We start from the raw sequence: 24,338 nt of genomic DNA, 5'->3' as shown, positions 1-24,338 counted from the left end.
GCAATAGCAAAGAAACACTGTCGTACATCAGGCTGAGTAGGAGACCGTCACAGCATCCAGTCTGCTTACTTTAATAAAAAAAAATCATACATGAGCCTTAATGTTAGGGCATCAGCAACAATTGTATTCTGCAGACAGTTAATTTAGACACAGCCCAATTCCTACTACAACTGAAAAATAAGATCGATGTCAATTTTCATGAACTAAAATTTGTTCAAGGTTTAAAAAAAGTTACACCAGCAATGCCAGGTTTTCACATATTTTCCTAAGTGACATTCAGAAATTTTACTCATATCCCTGTAGAAATCATAGTCTGCCAACTCTTTTAAATGCCTATTGTTATTTTCCTTTACATAAAACTAAGGAGTTGTCAAATATTTTTCAGAAAAACAAAATGAAAAGAATTTATATGATATATATAACTGTCATGAGTCTAATACTTTATATAGACATTTAATTATCTAGATCACTTATTTTCCTATCTTTTGTATCATTAATGTTTTTCTCCGTTAAATTATTCTTTCCCCCATATGCAACATGTTAGGTTGTTCACAATTCATTGTAATCAATTTGCCATGCCCTTCAATCTTCTCTTTCTCTTTTTCTCTCTTAGCCAATTTACGACACCAGATTAGCCACATATGTTGAGTGTGTGGGTCGCCAAAATTATAAACTTCAAATGGCGTAAGTTTGAGGAATTCAAATAACTGTGGCAAACTCTAACCTCAACTGCACCCAACAAAAATGAACAAGAAAAGACTTTCCCTATCTTAAGCCTCTAAAACATTTTCATAGAAAGCAGAGTTAAAGTCATCCTGCCACTTCTTTTAGGCTGTTCAAGACCTAAATTATCCAGGTCTCATCATCTTTCTCTTTCTTTTATTTATTTATTTAATTTTTTAGAAAAGCTATTTGCCATAGGGAAATCCATTTTCCGGATTGGATATATAATAAATACATGAGAGAATAAGGTATGCCTAAATAGGACAAACCAGAATCAATGTAAATTTTGATTCTCACCTGCAATTTTGAAAGTCCTATTAATTTAAAAACTAGTAAATACCTTAGTATTCATGATAGCTTACTGTAAGATTCCCTAGAGGCAATGAAGATGGGAATCTCAAGAAAACTAAAACTACCATACATCCTGTCTTCAGAGGTGAAAACAGGGGGAGACGATTGGCTAGTTATCAACAGAAGGGAAAGGAAAAAAAGCACAGAGAAAGAATAGACAAGGCAACAAAAGTGGCAAACTGTAAGGGCCAATACACATCCACTGCTTCAAGTTTTTCAGTCATGTTCCATTCTCAGAGATTTCTCGTAGTGCTTCAGGAACACCGATCTCCAAACTCTTTCTGAAAAGGGCTAGGAATGCTGCTACCTGAAGATCTTATCTATTCTTTCTGGGCCCCATGATCTCCCTACATGATTGATCAACCTACTATTTCAACTCGAAAAAGCCTTTTCACAAATGTCAACTTCAGTAAGGCCTCCATTTAAAAATGAACACCCTACCAAGTCCTTTCCTAATTTCTGATTACACCCTGTGAATTTACATCAGCCTACCCCACACCCTCAGTTTATGCCTCTTTTGAATACTCCTGCCGAGCTTCTCCTTTAAATCTTGCCTGGAAGGGGCGGAGCTATGTCCCAGGCTCACCAGGAGGAGCGTTCCGTAGGCTCCGCCCATCCTAGTCTCAGAGGGCGCCCCAGCGAACCCAGGATACGGTCTCTTCCTAGTCCGCTCCGGAAATGCGACTGCGTACGCGCTGGACACATAATCGTGACGTCAGCGCGCCCGCGCCGGCTGGCCGGGCGCCCTAGCCTTCCGCGAGATCTTTGGTGGGGTTACGGCTGCTTTACGCCACGGCAGTGCTGCGTTTGGGTTGTCTCCTGCAGGCTGTTTGGACCTGCTCACGATTCCACAATGTACCACAACAGTAGCCAGAAGCGGCACTGGACTTTCTCCAGTGAGGAGCAGCTGGCAAGACTGCGGGCCGACGCCAACCGCAAATTCAGATGCAAAGCGGTGGCCAACGGGAAGGTGAGGTTTTCCCGACGGTTGCCCAGTTGCTTGGTCACTAAATTCTGAGCAGCTGCGGGAGCTCTTCTGGCTCCTAGGACAATCTCACTCCCTCATTTCTCTGCCTCTGCGGCGCGGAGTACGTTTATCTATTAAAATAAGCGAGCACCTTGCGAGGTTCCGTGGGTACAAAGACGAACAACGCCATCCCCGTAGTCGAATGGCAGGCAAGTAACCAGTCTTTGTAACGTGGTGAAGAAGAGAGTAGGTAGTGTGCTAAGGTAGTGCGTGGCAAGAGCCGTTCACTTGTCAAGCGGTAATGTTGGGGAAGGTTTTTCTCAGTAGCCGATGCGGAGAAAATGGGGAAAGGACGTTCCAGGCAGTCAGAACTACCGTGCGGAGTGGGAGGGAGGTCAGAATTTACAGGGCTGATGCGTGGACGTGTTTGTGGTCGTATGTGGCCAAATGTGAGTACCTGTGCAGGAATGGCTGGGGAGGGTAGGAAGGGAACTTGTTTGTAAGTGGAAGTGAGGCGTTTGAAATTTCCATTGAAAGGATGAGGAGCCTTTGAAATATTTAAAATGGGAAGCTAACCTTATCAGATTTCCGTGCTCTAGCAACCTCGTGGTGAAGGGGTTGGATGAGGGCTGGAGACCGGAGACGGAATACAAACCAAGTGATTGAGGATGGTTTGGACTGTGGCCCGCTAGCCAAGTCCCTTCTGTTACAGCTCTAGGACTGGTTTAATCTTTCTTACAAGCTCCACTCCAGCAAGTGTTCAGTGCCTCCAAATTACTGATACTGAGTTACTTTACTTTCTACCTTTAATTAACATCACTGATTTTAGCACCTGAATTAGTTTCCTAAGGGCTGCCTTAAAAAAATCACCACAGACTGGGTAGCTTAAAATAACAGAAATTTATTGAAACATTTGCTGTTTTTTTACAACTTGTGTCGTAATGACTGACCGAGAAACGGATGTTGGAAGCTTTCCAATCATATTTGTAAAAAGTCCATCTACTTTTAAATTTGTAAATAATGATATCACAGCTGTGAGCGTATGCACACAGCCTATCGTGATTGTTTATATAATGAAGCAAAGGTCTAGCTGACATTCCGAAAAGTTGTGAAATGATGGTACAGTTTTAGTTTATTATTTTCCTACAGCTATTTTGTGTAATGAGTAGCGAATCTATAAAGAAAACGAGGCTTGATATATTCCCCTTCGTTGGAGATATAAACTAAATTTAATCTGGATAGAGAAGAATGTTTTACAATTGTTTAATTCATTGAATTCATTGAACTTGTGTTGTAATTGTTGATCTAAAGGTTCTTCCGAATGATCCAGTCTTTCTTGAGCCTCATGAAGAAATGACACTCTGCAAATACTATGAGAAAAGGTTATTGGAATTCTGTTCGGTGTTTAAGCCAGCAATGCCAAGGTCTGTTGTGGTAAGTTACAGTAGTGATGAAATATAATGTCCTTTAGTTGACTTGTGAAATTTGACCTCTTCTAAATTCCCTGTCCACTCTAGTCTTAAAAATTCACATTAGTTACAATTAATTAGTTTTGGCACATTATATCTTTTCAATTCAGGCCTTAACTCATGAATTGCTGTATCATATCTTCAAAAGTATTTCAAGTCTCATTTTGTGGTCAGAAAAAAATTTGAGGTCAGGTAATATTATAAAGAAAGAAACAAAATAAATTACTTTCCTCTAAGTTCTCAACTAGTGAGCCATAGAACTGGGACTAGAACATAGACTACTTGCTTTTTCAACTCTGTGACACCCAATAAATGTTTGAAGTAATGCATTCTTTCATAATTGGTAATCATATGCCCCAGCTGAAACTGATACCATAAGATTTTTTTAAGCCTTGATTAGTAGAAGCTGGAGTTTTATCTTTGGTTAAAAAAGATTGTCTTATTGTTTCAGATGTATGGTTCTGAGGACCTGTTTGTTTTTTTGCTGGGGTGGGCAACTGTGAGGAGAAACGGGTAGCTGAGATTAAAAAGCAGAAAGATAAAAAAGCTAGAGTGGGAGGGTGTTTAAAATGACTTTACATTATTCTCTCACAGGTTTGTTGTAAAGAACAAATACAGAAGTGTATCTTATGTAAAAGTCTGTTAAATTTTAAAGTTATACAGTGTCACTAGCTTACGACCGAGTAGAGAATAGTCTTCTAGGAAATTATCTCCATTTTTATAGTTGAAAAAAATTTGAAGTATGTTGAAAATATTAAGTCCATAGAATTTATAATTTTTTGTTTCATCTGAGATATCAAAGATTCAGAGAGAATTTTAGGTATACTTGATTAGTTTATGTCTTCAGATTTCGCTAATTCTTACAAAAGAACTAAAATGAGGCAGTAAATTTAAGTGATCTTATCAAATGAAGAAAAAAATCCTTTAATGAACTTCTTTTGGAATTTATTTTAAATAACATGTTTATCATTGGTGAATAATTTTTTGTTTTACATAATGACAAAACTAAACTTTTAAAATACTTAAAAGGAAATATTCTTTTTTCTATCATAAAATAGATTAGTGGTTATTTCATTGGTTCCAGCCAAATGATATAATGGTTAAAAATACAGGCAGGTCTTACTTGAATTCATTCCTGTTCCTTATTGGCTGTGTGACCTAGATAAGTCAGTTAACCTCATTGATACTCAGTTTCCTTCTCTGCAGAGATAGTAATATTTCACCAAGCTGTTGTAAGGATTAAAACATGATGATAGTTTTGTGCTTATCACAGAGTCTGGCACTTGGTATGCATTCAGTAAGTGGTAGTGCTGCTTCTGCCATTCAGTTGGCAGCAGTGATCACAGATCATGGGAATGGATACATAGCAATATCACAAATATGTAGTGGCTTTAGAGAGAAGGCTTATTGCCTTGCTCATGTTTTTTTGTCATTATTTTTATAAGATTGGTTAATCTGTGAACATTTGTATTTTTCTTCCTGAATTTATCTAATTCAGGACATTTTTGATACTCTCACTTCTAAAACATACACACTCACGTATTTTTAAATCCAGTGACCATAGGAAGGATTAGCCAGGGTAGGCTGGGGATAGACAAGCAAAGGATGGGAAAGGATCTTTTTGGCTATGGCATTTCTGTAGTAATTCATCACAATTTATTTTGATTAAAGAAGAATTAATGAGTATTAGTATTTTTCTGGGTAATCTCTACAAAGAAACCTTTCCATAAATAAGTTCTGTTTCACACAATTTAACATTTAACATTTGTGAGTAGATCCTGATGATATATTTTTTTTTTAACTCTTAGGGTACAGCTTGTATGTATTTCAAACGTTTTTATCTTAATAACTCAGTAATGGAATATCACCCCAGGATAATAATGTGAGTATGTCTGTCTAATATATTGTTTTCATTTAAGAAGACCTTTATACTCTTTTTGAGTTTTTTTTTTGGGAGGAGAGAGTTGTGAGAGAGAGAGGGTAATTTTAGACTTGAATTTTTTTTTTTTTTTTTTTAATTCAGAACTTAAGATCTCTATTTACCTGTACTTCGGTAATTCTGATGGCATCTGAACTTCATCTTGTCCAGATTCAAATTTTGTTTTTCTCAAATTAGCTACTTCTCTAACATCTCTTTCTATTTGACACCTTTGTTCTTCCAGTTGTTCAGACTGAGAATCATTTGTAGTGGCCCCTCCCACATCCAGTCAGTGTACGGATCCTATAGCTTCATACTCATTTCAGTTGAACAAAGGTCTGTTGTTGCTGCTCTCTGCTGAGCACTGTGTCTATCATTAAAGATGAAATTAGTATGAGACTCATCAAAGAGCTTGCTCTCAATGACATTGTACCTGTTTTCTCTTTTGATTCCCATTTCCACCAGTCAAGATTAGGCCCTTGATCTCACTGCCAACCTTGATTTTTGCAGTAGCTTTCTTACTGTTTTCTCATACTCATCAGCATGAATTGGCCAGGTAAATTTCACACATTTGTCCCTTAAATAATAGTCTATTATTCAGATGCCCTTAGAGACTTCCACTGATGGCCTTCCACAATGTTCCTTTAACCTGCTTTTCTTCCCATACTTAGATGGTACATATATGCTTTATTTTTAACTATTCCATCTACGTTATACAAAGTGCTCTTATTCCTCAGTTAATTTATTTTTCCAGATATTTAGGTTGTACTACATAACACTGTCATTGAGTCAGTGATGTTTGAATGCCATGGCAATATTGGTTTGACCTAATTTTATAGTTTGTCTTATGTCTCTTAATGAAGTGTGAACAGGAACTATCTTTCAAAAAAATTTTTGCAATGTCTAGCAGTCACTTTTGAATATTAGGCAATTATAGAATATACTTTTAGAAATAAAATATTTAGATACTTCTCAAAGTATATGCGTGTTCTTCTGCCCCACCCCAACCCCGCCCCCTGCCTCCTTATTTTTTCCTCTAGGCTCACTTGTGCATTTTTGGCCTGCAAAGTAGATGAATTCAATGTATCCAGTCCTCAGTTTGTTGGAAACCTTCGGGAGAGTCCTCTTGGACAGGAGAAGGCACTTGAACAGATACTGGAATATGAACTACTTCTTATACAGCAACTTAATTTCCACCTTATTGTCCACAATCCTTACAGACCATTTGAGGGCTTCCTCATCGACTTAAAGGTAAACTTGATGTAAAATAAACTAATACTACATTCTCCTTTCCTATTCTTTAACAAAAAGGATCCAAAATTTTAAAACTCATAGTCATCCTCGTTGTTAGAGCATGGATACGACCTGTGGGTCTGGCCTGGTCATCTAGGGCAGTTGTGTTTAAACTTCAGTGGGCATCATCAGTCATCTGGAGAAATTGTTAACTCAGATGTTGGGTGGGACTTACGGAGTTTCTCATTTAAGTGATCTTCATTACGTCCAGGGATGTAATGAAGACCATTGAGAGTTTAGAACAGTGCTTATTATGGAGGCTTAAGATACCTCTTCTAACTTTGAATTATATTGTCATGGATCTGGGCCTGATTTAAACCATAAAAAATTCTTAAACTAGAAGATTGCTAAGTGACTTATATTTTTAGAGGTTTGTAAACTTGAGTCCCTATGTAGGCATCAATAATATAACTAAACAAACATTGACAGAAGCAACTTTTAAGTTGTTTTGTTTGGCTCTAAAAGAGAAGTTGGATAGTCAGAGTCGAATCAAACAGAAATCAGGAACTGGTTCATTCATATTAGATCGGTGGCTCAATTTGGGTATCTTCTGTGTGCCAAACTTTGTGCTTGAGGGTGTAACCAGAAACAGGACAGGAACAGTCTCAACTTTTGTGAACCTTGCAATCGAAAGGTTTTAGACAATCATATATCCATTGTGCTCAGTGATACAGAGGGGAAAATATATTTTAGAGGGAGATAACAGATTAAGAGGTAAGGAAAACATTCTGAGAACGTATCATTTAAAGTACAATTCAGAGTAGGAATAGGAGAGAGAAGAACATTCCAATCAGAGACTTCCCTGGTAAAAAGTTCAAATTCAAGAAACCATTCTGTGCTGAACAACCTGAACAGAGCATAGCAATGCAGGGGGAAGAGATCACAGACAGCTGCTGCCAGAGTGGAAGGCAGAGTCTAGACTGTGGAGACAATGTTACAGATTTTGAATAGAGCAAAGAGAAGCCAGTGAAAGGTTTAAATTTAGAGAGTGGCATGATTAGATTTGCAGTTTTAAAAGATCATGTTGGCAATCTTATGGATCAGGTATTTACTGCGCATCTGTGTATGTCAGGCATAACGTGGAGAATGGATTAGAATAGATTAAGTGAATAATGGGGTACTGTTAAAGGAGTCCAAGCTAAAGATGGTGGTGGTCTTCACTTGTATGAAGGTTGTGGATACAGAAAGAGCTTCCTGGGCTTCAAAGATACAGGATAAGTATCCCTTACCTAAAAAATTTCGAGCCAAAAGTATTTGGGATTTCACTTTTTTTTTTTTTTTTTCGATTTTGCAATATTTGCATTGTGCTTACTGGTTGAGCATCCCAAATCCAAAATCTGAAATGCTCCAGTGAGAATTTCCTGAGTGTCAGTCATGTCAGTGTTCAGAAAGTTTCAGATTTTGGAGTATTTCGGATTTTGAATTTTTTGGATTTATGCTCAGCCTGTAGTTAGGTAGAATCAATGGAACATGAGGAATGATTGTATATAGAAATGAGGACAGAGGAAGAACCCCCAAGTTTCTGACTGGGTGATACTTTTTTTTGTTGCTTTTTGTTTAATGGAAGAGACCGATGCACATTTAAATACTGATGTAAAGAGCTAGGAGTGAGAGAAAGATGAAATACAAAATAGTCTGTTTGGAGTAAGGTGGAAGGGGTTGGCATGGACTTTGGAAGCAAGGTAGAAGAACTGGCCTTAGAAGGAATAATAGCTCTTTCTCTTAACAGTGGAAAAGGGGAAATTATGGGCTTAGGATACTGTTATGCCTCAGGATTTGGTGTTGTCAGGAAATAGTGCCTTTCTTTGGTAAGAAATAGTTTTCTGAGAGTGATGGAGTTTCTGAGAATTATCAAAGACGTTAAGACAGATGGAAAATATTTATGCAGTCACTGAAAAATGGGAAAGTAAACTGTCTGGAAATACTGTGGTTGCTTGACAGTGTTTAAGAGCCTTGCTGAGGTCAATGAACATGAGTTTACAGTAACATTTCCAGACTTCTGCTCGTATTGTTTTCTCTGGCAGCACTCAGAAATCTTGGTATAGTTGCAAAGCGAAGTTTGTTGGATTCAACCACTGTTCAACTTCTGGTTTTGCCAGAAATTTGTTGGCAGCGTATCGGGGCAGGGAATTCAGGAGAGAAATGAGGACCAGAGGACACTGGTGAGTGGGAGCAAGTAGAGGGATAAGTGAGCAAAGGTTCAGAGGAGGAAGAACAGCTGTGAAGTAAATGAGTAAATATATTAGAAAGGGAGGCATTGTGGTCAGAGTAGTGGGTCTTAATTTCTCATATCACAGGTGAGACATTTTTGTACAATTGACTCTTAAATATTTCAGAGTGTAGAAAAGCTTTCCTACTGCTTTAGGTGTCGAACATGGATATCTGAGGACTTCAGATTTATGGTTTATTTTATAGGGTATGAAGAATTGTCAGGAAATAGGAGGTCTTCCACATCTCTTGGGCATATTCTAAAACTTTTTCTGTGGGAATTTGAAGTCTAGTGTGTTCTAACCAAATTGAGATTCACTTTTATTTACTTCTTCCTGAAAGTAAATTTTAAGTAGAAGGAATTTCATATAAAAATAAGGTGTATTCCTAAATGTGGCCTTACATTTGAATCACCTGGGTTGCCTGAGCGAAGCATTTACCTGGGAATATGTATTTCTTGGCCCTACTTTAGACTCAGTGGAATCTCTAAGAGCTTCCCTTCCTTCCCCTTCCTACTCAGGTGGAAAAGGACCGAGAAGGGATTAATGTAAATTGAGGACACTGTCAAGTACTGTGCTAGGAACTTTAGATATGTTATAGCACATATTTCTTAATATGAGTTGTGTAATTTTAAACTGTTGTTATACTCCATTTAAACCCTCAGAAATGGTAACATTTGCAAACTTTCTTTCTAGACCCGCTATCCCATATTGGAGAATCCAGAGATTTTGAGGAAAACAGCTGATGACTTTCTTAATAGAATTGCATTGACGGATGCCTACCTTTTATACACACCTTCCCAAATTGCCCTGACTGCCATTTTATCTAGTGCCTCCAGGGCTGGAATTACTATGGAAAGGTATTAATGTTTTAGGTCCAATTCAGTCACTGAGTTTATTTATTCATAGAATCATTTCTGACTATAATCTTTAATATTCCTTGTGGCTGGGAAGGTTGGTGAAAAGAAGAAATGAAATTGCCTTTCAAGGAAATCTTTAAACATCATGAAAAATACTGTTGAACTAAGAGGAGGATACATTTAGGATTAAAGTAGGAGTAAACCAGGTGATCCTTGAAAGACTGATATAGCTATCAGTATATGACAAATTTAGAAGGTCCTGTGAACTGGTGAGCAACTTGAGTGCAGCAAATATGTCTGCCTTGTTTTATCTTTATTCCCCTTCTGTAGAGCATGTATGACACGTGGAAGTTAAATATTGTTAACTAACTGAAGCACAAGCTAGCAGCCAATTAGACATTTTTAGTTTCTGTATTAAGTTTCTCAATTTATGATCTTTGAGATTCTGCTTGATTTCATTCTTAGAAATAGCTGAGGAAGAAAGATGATAAAACTTCCTAAAGTTAATTAAAACTATTTTACATGATTATAATCCCTTATCCATAATTTCAGAATCCACTGATAAGGTGGCAGCAGATAGAGCAGATTGTATTTAGTTTTTATTTCACTTAATAGGAATATTTGTGTTCCCTTGCAGGAATCTTAATATTTGTGATTACAGACATCACTTAGGTATTTCATATTTCGTAATATATGCACCAGATAACTTTTCTAAGGCATGAATACTTAAGAATTTCACAACACATCTGCATCTAGGATAAGGGATTGTAGGTTTATATTTTATGATATGCCTTTTCTCTGCAAACACAGCTCACTAACTGTATATAAATGTATATATTTAATCCCAAAGTGATTTAAATCTCCACTTATTTACTAAGCAAACATCTATTAAATACCTTCTGTGTACTACTATGCACTGTACTACACTTTAGGAATATGAAAATGAATAAGATAAATCTCTGCATTAGGAAAAAGTCATGTAAATTATTGATGTACATGGAGTTAAGATGTGGACTTCCATTAATTTGGGGGGGGTTGTTTTTTTTGGGGGGGGGATAGCATCTCACTCTCACCCAGGCTGGAATGCAGTGGCACAGTCATAGCTCACTGCAGCCTCAACCTCCCAGCCTCAAGCGATCCTCCTACTTCAGCTCGTTGAGTAGCTGGGACCACAGGCACACACCACCACACCCTGGCTAATCATTTTGTTTTTTTGTAGAGTTGGGGTTTCCCCATATTGCCTAGGCTCATCTCAGTCACTCCTAGACTCAAGTAATCTCCTGCCTAGGCCTCCAAAAGTGCTGGGGTGACAGGTGCACACCACCATACCTGGCCTGCGGACTTCATTCTGTAAGGGAACAAAAGTCCTCTTTTCCACAGTTCAAATAACCAAAAGTCTGATTAATCTTGAAGCATTGTATATAGTGCATATATAAATTCTTCAGTGATGAGATTTTAGTTACATAGAGTGGGATGAAGCATCCTAAGGTCCAGATGAGTTTATTTCATCTTATAAGTTTAGTTCAGTATAATTCTAGGCAGGCAAAATTGGAATTGTGATACCTTTGGCTCCGTGCAAATTTAATAGGCCTTTGTAACATTCCCAGAGACTAGACATTGGGCCTTCCCCGCCACACCCCCCTTAGGGAAATGCTTTCCAAACATTTTTAACTTACAGCTGATTTACAGGCAAATTTTTGAGATACGTGGAAATGGGGTTTACATTTATTGCTGATTTCAAAAGGGAAAGCCCCTGTGCTGTTGTCAGAGTCTGGATAATGCCTCAGATTATTAATCATAGGATTATTACCATTATTTCTGGGTTTTCTTCTCTTGTAGATTTAGAGATTTCTCATCTGCTACTTTAGGTATTCTTATTTGCCTGTGGATTTTATTAAAACACCACAATATTAAAATTCAAATTCAAAATTGAGGTTAAGAGTTGCTAACTTCACAGAGCTAATGAGTAGTCAGCCAACTCTTAGCACCAAACCTATGATCCTTATGCTTAAGAAATCAAAAGGAAATGAAGAGTAAAAATAAAGGAAGATGACAAAAAATGGGAGTAATTTTAGGTAGGAAAGGGAAAGGAAAAAACTAGTTATTTTGAATTACTAGTAAGTGGAAATGGATTAGTTGTCAGGAGATTTCTTGATTTTCAGATCCAAAATTTATTCCCACAATAGATGATGATGATGTAATGTCAAACAGTTATCAAAACTTTATAATAAAATTTAAATCTGGATAAAGACACAAGAGTTCTTAAAGCATTGCTTTCTATTTTGTAACTGTTACACCCAAGAGAAAATAATTTTTTTGCATTTGTGTTTGAAAACTCTTCAATACTTTGAGAATCTGTTCATTTGAGCTTTTATCAATTATAGGTCAAGTTCAGGTATGTAAAACTTCAGAGTAACTAAAAATTTAAATATAGAAATTATATTTTCATATTGTCAGCTCTGAGAAAAACAGGTAATTTGGATTTTATATCACATTGATAAAGAAGTCTAACACCTTTGATTTGGACTTGATGCAAATAAGATGTAATAGATTTATAAAGCATTACGTGGTTGGTTTGAATGTCTGTTACTTCCCAAAAGTGCAACTATAGGTAAAATGGCTTTCATATTAAGGGAACAGAGAATCCTTACTAGTGCCAGATTCCAGTTTTGCTGCTTCCTAGCTTTATTGCTTTGGGCAAGTTACAAGATCATGACTTATTCATCCCTGTAACTCAGATTCCTCATCTGTAAAGTAAGGTTAGACTCATTGGGCTTCTATATTAAAAGATATAAATGTTATAAGTACTGACTGTTACTGTTACTTTCATACTCTTTTGTCTCTGAAAGGTTGTACTTGAATGTCACTAAACTTAAACAGTAAACATCTTTTAATGTAAGTGCTAATCCTTAAAACATAAGAGTTATAGATTATACATTCATAAATTTAAAAAATTTTTAAGTGCCTTTGATGAGGATGGAAGAAAATAATTTATGATGTCATGTTTTCTCAATGTGCTGTATGTTTTCAATAGATTACATTTTTTTTCTTTTCTTTACCAGTTATTTATCAGAGAGTCTGATGCTGAGAGAGAACAGAACTTGCCTGTCACAGTTACTAGATATAATGAAAAGTAAGTAAATGAGAACACTTTACAAAATGTTCTTCCAATACAAAGCTCCTTTCTAAATAAATATCTTGGTGTTTAACTAGAAATATAACATAGATTTTTGTTTAGATTTCTTTTCACTGAATTACTGTATTATGGAAGCATGAAAGACACATTGGTCTAGAACAAATAGAAGGTACATAGAAGGAAGTAGTGTTCATATCTATAGAACTTACGCAAAGAGTGAAAATAGAGTCCGATTTAGAAAGGATTTAGAGATTGACAACAGGATCCTTTTAAAGAATAAAGAAACATACTAGGCACTGAAAAAGATGTAATGGGAAATAAGGATAATGTTTAAATTTGTAACTTCTATTTTGTAGATAAATTATTTTTTTAAGAGAAAGGTAGAAGGAGATTTGACACACTCAGAGAAGGCACGGTTAAGACAGCAGAGAAAGATTTAAATATGCTTGCCTTGAAAATTGGAGTGATGTGGTTGCAGGCCAAAGGAAGCTGGCAGCCACTGGAAGCTGGAACAGGCAAGGAATGGATTTATCCCTGGAGCCTCCAGAGAGAGTGTGGCCCTTCCAGCACCTTAATTTTGGCGCAGTGAAACAGATTTCAGACTTCTGGGCTCCAGAACTATGAGATAATAGATTTCTGTTGTTTTAAGCCATCACGTTTGTGATAATTTTGATAGCAAGGTTGGGAAAATAATACAGCCCTGAATAACCAAGACTTATCCAGCCCAAAACGTTATGAGTGCTGGTGTTGAGAAACGCTGTCCTAAGAGTTGAGTAGAGTCTCTACTTATTGGCTGAATTAACCAGCATTCTCCTTTCCTCATTCTTGCCCATGGCACACTTGATCATGGCTGCTAAGCTACTCTTTGGGGTTAAAAGTCAATCGTGTCCGGGCGCGGTGGCTCACGCCTGTAATCCCAGCACTTTGGGAGGCCAAGGCGGGCAGATCACGAGGTCAGAAGATCGAGACCATCCTGGTGAACACTGTGAAACCCCATCTCTACTAAAAATACAAAAAAATTAGCCGGGCATGGTAGTGGGCACCTGTAGTCCCAGCTACTCGGGAGGCTGAGGCAGGAGAATGGCATGAACCCAGGGAGCAGAGCTTGCAGTGAGCGGAGATTGCGCCCCTGCACTCCAGCCTGGGTGACAGAGTCAGACTCCGTCTCAAAAAAAAAAAGTCAATCATGTTTGTTTCCAAACCTTGTGTAAATTGTTCTTGTTAATTAAATTTGTAATGTAATTAAATGTTAAACCAGTAAAATACAAGATTGAAATCTTGATCTTCGATGACAATAAATGGGTATACATTTTACATATTTTGTGTTTGAAAATTTAAGATGCTTCAGGGCATCTCTGTATCATTTCTTGATTCTCTGCTCGAAGTGATCCTGAGGGCTTCCTTGGAGAATGATGGCTGTGATTTATGAATTATAAACTGTAGGTCTTTAGTTATACCACTAGGGGGTTCACTTTAAAAGCTAATTGTGATTTGACTGTAGCTGTTAGGATCGTAGAACTTAGTAGGTAAAGGGGGTCTTATTCCAGTGTACTCATTTCATAGCTTAGTTTTATTACTGATTTCTTCTCAATACCTTTGTTTTGCTCCACTTATTTTATAATGAAAAACAGCTCTTTATGAAACACTCAGAAGTTTAATGCTACTAAGATATTGGTAATTTTTGGAACACAGATACTGTCCTAAGGGTGTTGAGTTACAAGTATTAATTCAATTAAAAATACTGTTTTGTTTGCATTATGAAATAGGTCAGTAGTGCAGCCATTTGGATCACATGGCTGGCTAATAGTAATAATAAGCTCATTGGATCTCTCATTATTCCCCTAATGTTGAAATTTGTATTCTTTGGTTTATTATACTTGAATAACAAGATCAGCTAGAGGATGCTTTTGCAATTATAAAGTTACTGATATAGTAGTTTACTTTTAACCTTAAGTGGACATTTTTGTATAGGGTCTGCTTTTGTTAAAGCAAAGGATTATTAAATTTTACTAAGCATCCTCCCTTTATTGCATGTTGTGTAATAACAGTTTCCTTTGTAAACAGGAAGTATACTGTTGGCCCACTATCTATGGAATAGAATATTACAAAGATGGTTGGTGATAAAGAACAAAACATGTTCACTAAATCATTTAGGGATTTTTTTTTTTTAAGTCTTAAAACTGAACAGGAAGTGACCCCAGTAGGATTTGCAAAAAATACTAGATTTTACAGTGTGCTTTATGTTATATGATATGGGCTAAACAGCAGAGAGCCATAATTACTTCAACTAAACATACAGTGCTTATTGGATTTTAATGTAGAATGAAATGCAGAATGATGCAAATCCTGAGAATAATAACCATGTCATTTGCAGGGTGTTTTGTTGTTTCCTATAACAAAATGGAAAAGTAACCAGCTCCGCTACTATGAGAAGGTTTGCTTATTCAGTTTAAATTCTTTTTCATATCCACATAGGCATGAGAAACTTAGTAAAAAAGTATGAACCACCCAGATCTGAAGAAGTTGCTGTTCTGAAACAGAAGTTGGAGCGATGTCATTCTGCTGAGCTTGCACTTAATGTAATCACGTAAGTTGATGTGACAGTGTTTATCAATAGACGTAATTGTTACCCAGTCCAACTGGTTCGTAAATCATTTTATTGGTGTTTGCTCATTTGAGGAAAGCTGACTGATCCATTAAATCAGATTTTATTTATTGAATGGACATTTCTAATGAGATTAAGTTAACAGTCACTTATATTTCTACTGTGTTGCTTATTTATTCCCCTTGTCCAATTTTCTGGCTTTTTTTTTTTTTTTTTTGAGATGGAGTCTTGCTGTGTCACCCAGGCCTGAGTGCAGTGGCGTGATCTCACTGCAACCTCTGCCTCCCGGGTTCAAGCAATTCTCCTGCCTCAGCCTTCCAAGTAGCTGGGATGACAGGTGCATGCCACCACGTCCGGCTAGTTTTATTTTTTGTATTAGTAGAGATGGGATTTCACCGTTAACACGGTGAGCCAAGGATGGTCTCAAGCTCCTGACCCCCGCCCACCTCAGCCTCCGGAAGTGCTGGAATTACAGGCGTGAGCCACCGTGCCTGGCCACATTTTTGTGGTTTGTAGTGCTTTATAGATTCTATATACAGTCATCCTTCAGTATCTATGGGGGATTGGTTTCAGGACTTTCTGCTGATAACCAAAATCTACAGATGCCCTAATACAAAATGTTGTATTTGCATATAACCTGTATACATCCTCCCATATACTTTAAATCATCTCTAGATTACTTATAATACCTAAATACAACGTAAATGCTATGTAGTTATTATACTGTATTCTTGAGGGAATAATGATAAAGTCTGTACATGTTCAGTACAGATAGAATTTTTTTCCTTATTTTCAATCCACAATTGGTTGAGTCCACAGATGTGGAAACCACAGGATACAGAAGGCTGATTGTACTTAATTATATATGATATATTCTATTGTTTTTCACAACTTTTTTCCAAATACTAATTTTTACCCTAGTTCCCATACCCCCACTTTTTTGAGAAAAAGTCTGTGTCATTCAGGTGGAGTGCAGTGGCTCGATCTTGGCTCACTGCACCCTCTGCTGTGTGGGCTCAAGTGATCTTCCCACCTCAGCCTCTTGAGCAGCTGGGACTACGGGTGCTCAACCACGTTGGTTAATTTTTTTATTTTTTTTTTGTAGAGACAAGGTTTTGCCACATTGCTCAGGCTGGTCTCAAATTCCTGGGCTCAGGCGATCTGCCGCCTCGGCCTCCTAAAGAGCTGGGATTACAATTTGTGAGCCCCTGTGCCTGGCAGGTCCCAGCTCATTTTTTATTTCATGTTTTTCCTAGTTACTTGAAACACTTTTTATCACACATTAAATTTGTACTTCTGCATAGTCATTACTTTGCTTAATCTAGTCTGATCATTGATTTAATATCTCACTTTTAATTACCATAGCTTTTGTAGTGTGCTTTGAAGATAACTGGGACAAGGTCTTCCGACATTGTTCTTTTTTATATTCTCTATTTTTTCACACTTCTTCCTAGGTCAGTGTTAGAGTTGACAAATTCCATGAAAAATTTTATTGGGGTTTTAATTAGAATTGCATTTAATTTAAAGATTGATTTTAAAAGTATCATTTTCCCTACCCATAACTCTTCATCTTTTTCCATTTATCCAGGCCTATGTTTTTCAGTAGATACATGATATTGCATATAGCCTTGCTAGTTTATTTTACATTTTATAGTTTCTGTGGCTGGTATTAGATTGCTTATTGATAGTTGCTTATTTATAGGAAGAAGAGGAAAGGCTATGAAGATGATGATTACGTCTCAAAGAAATCCAAACATGAGGAGGTATGTTTTACTCCAAAGATGAACTCTAAGTCATTTTTGTTACACATTCTGGTGTGATTATACTATTAAGATTTGTTCTCCAAGAGTACAGGCATTATAGAGCTGTGGGTTTTTTCATTTTTTGTATACTTCCTTATATACAGTACTGTTGTCCATTATTAAAGGGATTTTTCTCTCTTCTGTCTTTACTTGATGAAGAATCCTTCTTGTGTTCATAGAAAGCAGAAACAATATGCATACATACTATATTTTGCTTTATTTGTTATTCTCCGAGGATTTTCCCTTACCCCTTTTAAAACAAATTTTCTGTCAAGTCAGATAAGTGAATAATCAGAGGCAAAAGGTCACAGTTGTAACCTTTATTCCTCATTGGAGGAGTCTGGTGAGACCATGCCAACATTACTAACAGTGAACTATTACAAAATTTCCTGGTTTATCTTTTGTAATCCACATGGGTAAAAGGAGGAGAACATTTTCCTAAAGGGAGGTAAGAGATAAACAATACTGGTTATGCTTCAGTGTTATCCTTACCACACTTTTTTTCCTTCTTAGGAAGAATGGACTGACGACGACCTGGTAGAATCTCTCTAACCATTTGAAGTTGATTTCTCAATGCTAACTAATCAAGAGAAGTAGGAAGCATATCAAGCGTTTAACTTTATTTAAAAGGTGTAATGTGAAAACAAAATATATTAAAACTTTTCTATTACTTTCTTTCCCTTTCACAGTAACTTTATGTAAAATAAACCATCTTCAAAAGAGCTAGAATAGCACCTGTTTTGAATATTCTTATTCCATCATGACTAATATCAAATTAAAGTTGCAACTTACTTGCCTAATTTTTTAAGCAAAATATGATAGGCAAACCTATGCTTTTTTAAGAAAAGGCACCACAAAAACCAAAACTTAGTAGCCAGCTTTAACGGAATGTGTTTTGCCCTCTAGAAACTTTTATAAATGGCTTTTTGAATGCCATCCTGATACATTTAGCTATTTGTCCATTACTATTAAACTGCAGAAGGTATTTCAACTATTACATGGTACTGAAAGCCAGTTGTCTGGGTAATGAATATTATTGGTTTTCTTTACTTACCCGAAAACATTTCCAAATGAGTTTAAAAAAAAAAAAACAAATATATGATTTTGAATAGCTGTCTACATCAAACTCGTAGGCTAGTATAGATAAGTAGGCAGAAGCAATTTGTATATTCGGTTATGGTTTTTTAATTTTGTTTTGATGTAGGGTCTTGCTATGTTGCCCAGGCTGTCTCAAACTCCTACGCGCTAGTGTTTCCTGAGTAATTGGGACTGCAGGCACACGTCACCACAGCCTTTAATTAACCTATTAGATCACCTATAAGTGAATCCGTGTAAGTAGATTATAACAGTTACTAGGAATTGTGCAGACTAAATATGTTCGAGAAATGTAATTCAAATTGAAATGAGTCAATTTAAAAATATAAAAGCACAGACTATTACAACAAATTACTTAGATGTGAATCATGGCTGCCTCTATTTCACTATGTGACCTAAGTAAGTTATTAAATCTCTTAAGTGCCAGTTTTCCACACTGAAAATGGGGAAAATAATAATGCCCACTCTTTATAGGATTAATTAGAACAGTACCTGCATACACTAAGTATTCAGTAATTGTTAACTATTATAATTGGAACCGAACTGTGGATGTCTGTATATCAAGCCAGATTTTTTTTCAGGAAAACTGGCTTGAAGGAATTCCGAGTAATTCAAGTGTCCTAAATCTAATTAAATTGCACAGATACACACACCTCCTCAGTCTCAATACATCCCAGGCTGTACTTTCCAGAAAGGTAAGTACCATTATAATTACATCTACTTTAAGGCAATGCTTACTGTGTGCATATTCATCTCTCTAACAATTCTTTGAACTGTAGGCTTGAGTTTTGTGGGGTGTTTTTTTGTTTTGTTTTGTTTGTTTGTTTTTTTTTTCCCTCATTCTGGAGTGAAAGGAATAAAATTCATGACGTGCGATTTTACAAAAGCAGAGTGGAAGAAGCCAAAAGTTATAAATCCTCCATCGTGGTCCTAGTTAAGTACATTGCTGCTAGGCTTTAGACAGAATTACAAGATGTTCACAGTTTTTCTCATTTTCCCTTTCAGATCGCCAAACTTTGGCATCAGAGCAAGGTCCACACTTATCACTGAAAATTTTCCCACCCAGCCCCATTAAAAAAGTTAAAGTGTGAGAGGTTTTATTTCAACACTGACAAGCTAGTTACTACAGGGCCTACAAAGGTAAGTAACAAGTTTCCATTTCAACTTGAGAGACAAATGATGTTAAAATATAAGAAGCAGGATGAGTCAGGTTTGTGATTTTAAATAAAAGGGAGAAGGATTTCAGAATGAGGAATGACAGGTTAGTATGGCTAAAGATTGAAGCGTGATTAGTGGGAACCAAAGTGCATAGCAAAATATCTTGACTAGTCCGTATCCTCCCTGTCTTCTATCATGTAACTAAGGAAGGAGACCAGCTGGGATACTATGTTGGTCCAAGTCCAGCTATAAAACAGAAGGGATGGAAAGGAGAGTAATTTGATAAAAGAGCCAGGAAAGGAGAGAATGGAATGAATTGAGTTGATTTCAAGGAAAAGGAGCACGGGACATGTTGAGATTTTTGGTATCAGTGTTAAACTGTGATTGAAGCCACAGAAGTTAGCAGCCCCCATAGAAACAATTGCCTTTTGTAGCTTGAAACTATTAAGCAGACATCTTTTAAACCTTTAGCATTTTATTTTTTCCTGTATTTTATACATTAGAGGAATAGCATAAAGTGTTGCTCTTGGAATCTAGGCCTTTCCTTAGTGTAAGAACACCTCCTTGGGTTCCTGTCTCACCCACTTTGATTACCAATGTCATTCTGCCACATATGTTCCATATGTCATACCTGCCCTGCACAATTATGAGACGGAAGGAATTGTTGCATATATAGAATCCTTTTCAAAAGAGGCCATTAGCAAAAATACTGATCTAAAGCTTCAGCTTCTCCCTGGGCCTTGCTCTGGTGCTAAGGTTTAAACTGCCCCTGAAGGAAGAAGAAAATAAACAAATTAAATGCTTAGCTCTATTTAGACAGAAGTAATCAATTATGCAAGATATCCCTTGGTTTTATTTTAACTTAACCTTTGTGAATACTTCACAAAAATACACATACAGAAGTAAATAAAACTATACAGTTGAACTAAATGTCCAGCAGATACAACAAGTAGTCAGAAGTTCAAAGATGGATAAGTTAGGCAGCTGATGAGGTTTGTCTGCATAATCAAAGGGGTAGGGTAGCACAAATAATGAACAAATAACTTTTAACAAAAACATTCTAGTTAAAAGAAACTGGTAGTCTATAAAATGAAGGGGTAACATGCATTGATCAATACAACAACCAATAATATTTACTGAATTCAAACTATTTACTGTTGTAAACATTTAACAAAGCATTATGAGATCTAAATACAGTCTTTGACAATTTCAACAAAATAAGTAGTATGTTTAAAAAATAAAGCTGATGAGCAATAGATCATTCTATATATTTTCTTTCAACAGTTCCAGCAAGAGAAATAGCACAGTATTTTTTAAAAGTATACAGCAAAGATTGTTCCTATTATAATGACAAACTCTGGAAACTGTAAATACAAATAATCATTGAACAGTCAAATGGTCATATTCCTAATCAGGAAGTAGTTACAGTAAGAACAGTCTGCAATCCAGTTATACACAATTGTCAATAAGAGAATGTGTTTGTCAGTTGATTTCATAGTTCTTTCTCTAAGAGACAGCAAGACTTTGGCAACTGGGTGTACTGAAAATATATTTTCAAAGTTCCAAGATACAGTCATAGCATTTTGTTTTGTGAAAGGTGATCTGTACACCAAGGCTCAGAGGTTGTTAAAGATTGATTCCATGTGGAAATAGTGCAAATATCCTGCACAGATAGCTTACAAGGTTGCTGGCATAGTTATGCACCAGCAGAATCTTGGATTTTGTTTGCATAGCTCACACATCATTGGAATGTGGAAAAGTGTGCTATTTTTTGGCAAGAGCAAAGGAGACATTATACTGAAGTGAATTACCACGTTGGGCATGATGAATCCATGCAGAACACTGGGGCGAAGGCTGCTACCTGACATCATTGGTTTTTGTATACTGGTTTTGTTTTTGTTGAAGCAGTTCTGTTATAGCCAGAAGCTTTTCAATACGTGCTAGACAGAGGAAAATGGTATGAAAATAAATGAAAGCTCAGTCAGCAATTTCAGGATGGGAACCTGGATTTGAAAAAAGCCGTATCAAAGCAAAGGGATGCATAAAATATTAGCACAGTTCCACTCAAAACGTAAGTTTCTATTATTCAGTCATTGGCTGAGTATTTCTGGTCATAACTAAGAGAATTTTTATACCCTAAAGGGAACAGAAATTCGTTTGTGTTTGGCATGCTCCTATTTTTTAGGCCAGAACTATCACTATCACATTTGCCAGAAGAAGTTTACCCCTCTTTAAAGGTCTTTATTTAATATCTAAGGCAAGTCGTATTATTAGTTTTGAAAGCTGAGGGGTGGGGGGCTGGGAGGAACAGGACTTGAGGATTCTAGAATCTCAGATTGTAGAGAACTCAGTCACCAAATTCAATGCTTTAATCCCTTCTACAAAATCCCTGCCAAATGGTTAGCCAGTGCGGTGACAGCATTCACTATCTCCTGAAACTACATTAGAAACTAGTCAAAACTGTCCCCGTGGTCACTTCTCAGTGGCCCTTATGTCAGCTGAGGACATTGAAAATGTAACTCATTTTGTTCTGTATCTCCAGTATCTTAATTGACCTAGTGTTAAGTCTCTTTGAATACATCCTAATCTGTATCTTTTTGGTGCAGATGGTAGATAGAAGTCTATCAATCAATGTAGTCTACTGTTTCTCAAAAGTGTAGGCCATGGTTCACTTGCATCAGAATCCCTATAAATTCCTGTAAGAGTTTGCTAGATGTGTAGCTTTCAAGGCCACACTTCAGAATCTCTGGATGTGAATTTGACCAACATCCCAAATAATAATCATTTGTTTCACAATTTGAGAATCACTTTGCCCATGCACTGTATCTGTATGTGACAGAAAAAAGACAGAAACTGAAAGAAAAAAAAAAATACTGACTTACTAGCCATTTTCACATATGTCGCCAAAGTATATTAACAGTTACACTGTTTTCCAGTAGAATTAACATGCAGACTCAAGAGCAAAACCTGATGTTTTTCAGTATTAAATGTACATCATTTTAGTCTGGGCCCGTTATTTCTGTCTGCTGAGATCTTTTGTTAATATGATGCAGAGTCTCAAAAATTTAATGTAACAAGAAAAAATGTTAACCAGAATTCAGCTATTTATTACCTCTCAAAGTGTTATCCTTGAAACATCATTGTTAATGAAGGCTGGCAAAAGCCTACCTGCTGTGCACCACGCTCATTACTGAGCGTTCGAAGTTCATCTGAATGAGCCACACAAATCTCATGCAATGCTGCTAAATCACGAGACAGGTCCGTTCTAGAATGCTCTGCAGTGTCCGGAAGTTCAGGTACATTCTTTAAGGGAATTGTAAAATTGCATTTAGAAATACAAATCTTTTTTCTTTTTTTAATTTTTTGAGACAGAGTTTCGCTCTTGTTGCCCAGGCTGGAGTGTGATGCCATGATCTCGGCTCACTGCAACCTCCGCCTCCCGGGTTCAAGTGATTCTCCTGCCTCAGCCTCCCAAGTAGCTAGGATTACAGGCGCCTGCCACCATGCCCGGCTAATTTTTTGTTAGAAATACAAATCTTTATAGTCTCGTGTGAAAATATTCTAATTGGGTATATTAGATAATTTTTTTTAATTCTCAAATTTCTTAATCAAATTTCTTAAAATTCTGAAGATTCTTACTGAAATATAAAATTCAGCATTAATGATGGTAAAATATAGACTCTGTAACCTTTGTATTTACATGAAAGCCAGATTCTCTTTTTTTCCATAGCATGACAGATGTGGTACAATATTATTGCTATTTTAAAAATAGGGTCGGGGGGTGTGGCTTCCTAACAATTAGCTTTATATCTGAAATATAGAACATATGCCAAATAGTGTAGGTTAACTGCTACTCTGGATTAAATGCAGCCTATACTTAAAATTCCTAGATGAAATTTCATTATTAAGCTCCTGTAGTTTGTCTAAGTTAATATGCATATAAGTAGGAACTGCACTATGAAAATGCAATGAGAACATGTCAAGTTAGACATTATCTGTGGACTGTGTTCAGAATACGTGCTAATATGTGGGAATAATCAGTGTTAATTATGGTACTTTCAGATAAGGTTCATAAAGTAACTTAGTCACTATAATTAAAGTTTATAGTATAGGTTGAATATCACCCAAAATGCTTGGGACTAGAAGTGTTTCGGATTTTGGAATATATGCAGTATACTTGCCCGTTGAGCATCCCAAATCCAAAAATCCAGAATTGGAAATTTTCCACATAGCATTTCCTGTTGGTGCCCAACAAGTTTTGGATTTCTTAGCATTTCAGATTTCAGATTAGGGATACTCAACCTGTACTTTATTATCAACACTAAATGGCAGTGTTATTTTAAGCCTTGGAATAACATTTAACAAAGGCTTGGATTACCAGTAAAATGGTGACAGTATTTGCTTTACACTGCTAAAAACTGCAAAACAATGTTTTCTTTGGGATAGAGAAACACAGTTATACAGGATATATTCATTCAGTGATTAAAGGATTATAGCGATGAAAGACACCATATTTGCCTTCAGAGAACTGACTCTAGTAGAAAGGACTTTAGAAAAAGTAATCATAGCAACACAGAGTTTATATATCACAGATATGCAGGGATGCTTAGGAGGTAAAACAAAAGTTACTTTATTCACGTTTGGGGCTCAGCAAAAGCTTCCTGAAGGAGATAATAATTGAAGTGGGTCTTCAAAAATAAATTTGGCTTATACAGATGGTATACAGATGGTAAAGAAATATAATAGTATTATAT

General features: G+C 36.5%; 2 protein-coding genes across 4 annotated transcripts in view; one reads left to right on the top strand and one right to left on the bottom strand.

Moving 5' to 3' along the window:
* The first annotated feature begins 1,690 nt into the window (after positions 1 to 1,690).
* CCNH (cyclin H) lies at positions 1,691 to 18,062 on the top strand. 3 transcript variants are annotated; one of them, XM_017890568.1, is made up of 9 exons: positions 1,701 to 2,044; positions 3,353 to 3,475; positions 5,319 to 5,392; positions 6,469 to 6,679; positions 9,625 to 9,788; positions 12,851 to 12,921; positions 15,400 to 15,511; positions 17,232 to 17,292; positions 17,845 to 18,062. In XM_017890568.1, exons 1-9 carry the CDS (start codon positions 1,928 to 1,930, stop codon positions 17,881 to 17,883), a joined length of 972 nt encoding a protein of 323 aa, XP_017746057.1. In that variant the 5' UTR covers positions 1,701 to 1,927; the 3' UTR covers positions 17,884 to 18,062. The 3 variants fall into 3 exon arrangements, with proteins under 3 accessions (XP_017746054.1, XP_017746057.1, XP_017746059.1); XM_017890565.1 differs by lacking the exon at positions 17,845 to 18,062 and having other exon boundaries at positions 1,691 to 2,044; positions 17,232 to 17,809; XM_017890570.1 differs by lacking the exons at positions 1,701 to 2,044; positions 17,845 to 18,062 and adding an exon at positions 2,054 to 2,250 and having other exon boundaries at positions 17,232 to 17,349.
* A 2,355-nt stretch (positions 18,063 to 20,417) lies between these two features.
* RASA1 (RAS p21 protein activator 1) overlaps positions 20,418 to 24,338 on the bottom strand; it is a 137,169-nt gene continuing 133,248 nt past the window's right edge. The window contains 3 exon segments of the mRNA XM_017890582.1: positions 20,418 to 21,515; positions 21,518 to 21,524; positions 22,753 to 22,887. Of these exon segments, the coding sequence (XP_017746071.1) occupies positions 21,442 to 21,515; positions 21,518 to 21,524; positions 22,753 to 22,887 (216 nt within the window). The 3' untranslated portion in view covers positions 20,418 to 21,441.

This window comes from Rhinopithecus bieti, unplaced genomic scaffold (assembly GCF_001698545.2).
Source record: "Rhinopithecus bieti isolate Rb0 unplaced genomic scaffold, ASM169854v2 scaffold_1428, whole genome shotgun sequence".
Lineage (NCBI taxonomy): Eukaryota > Metazoa > Chordata > Mammalia > Primates > Cercopithecidae > Rhinopithecus > Rhinopithecus bieti.
The sequence above is the reverse complement of the archived record's forward strand: the minus strand, read 5'-3'. Positions and strand labels throughout refer to the sequence as shown.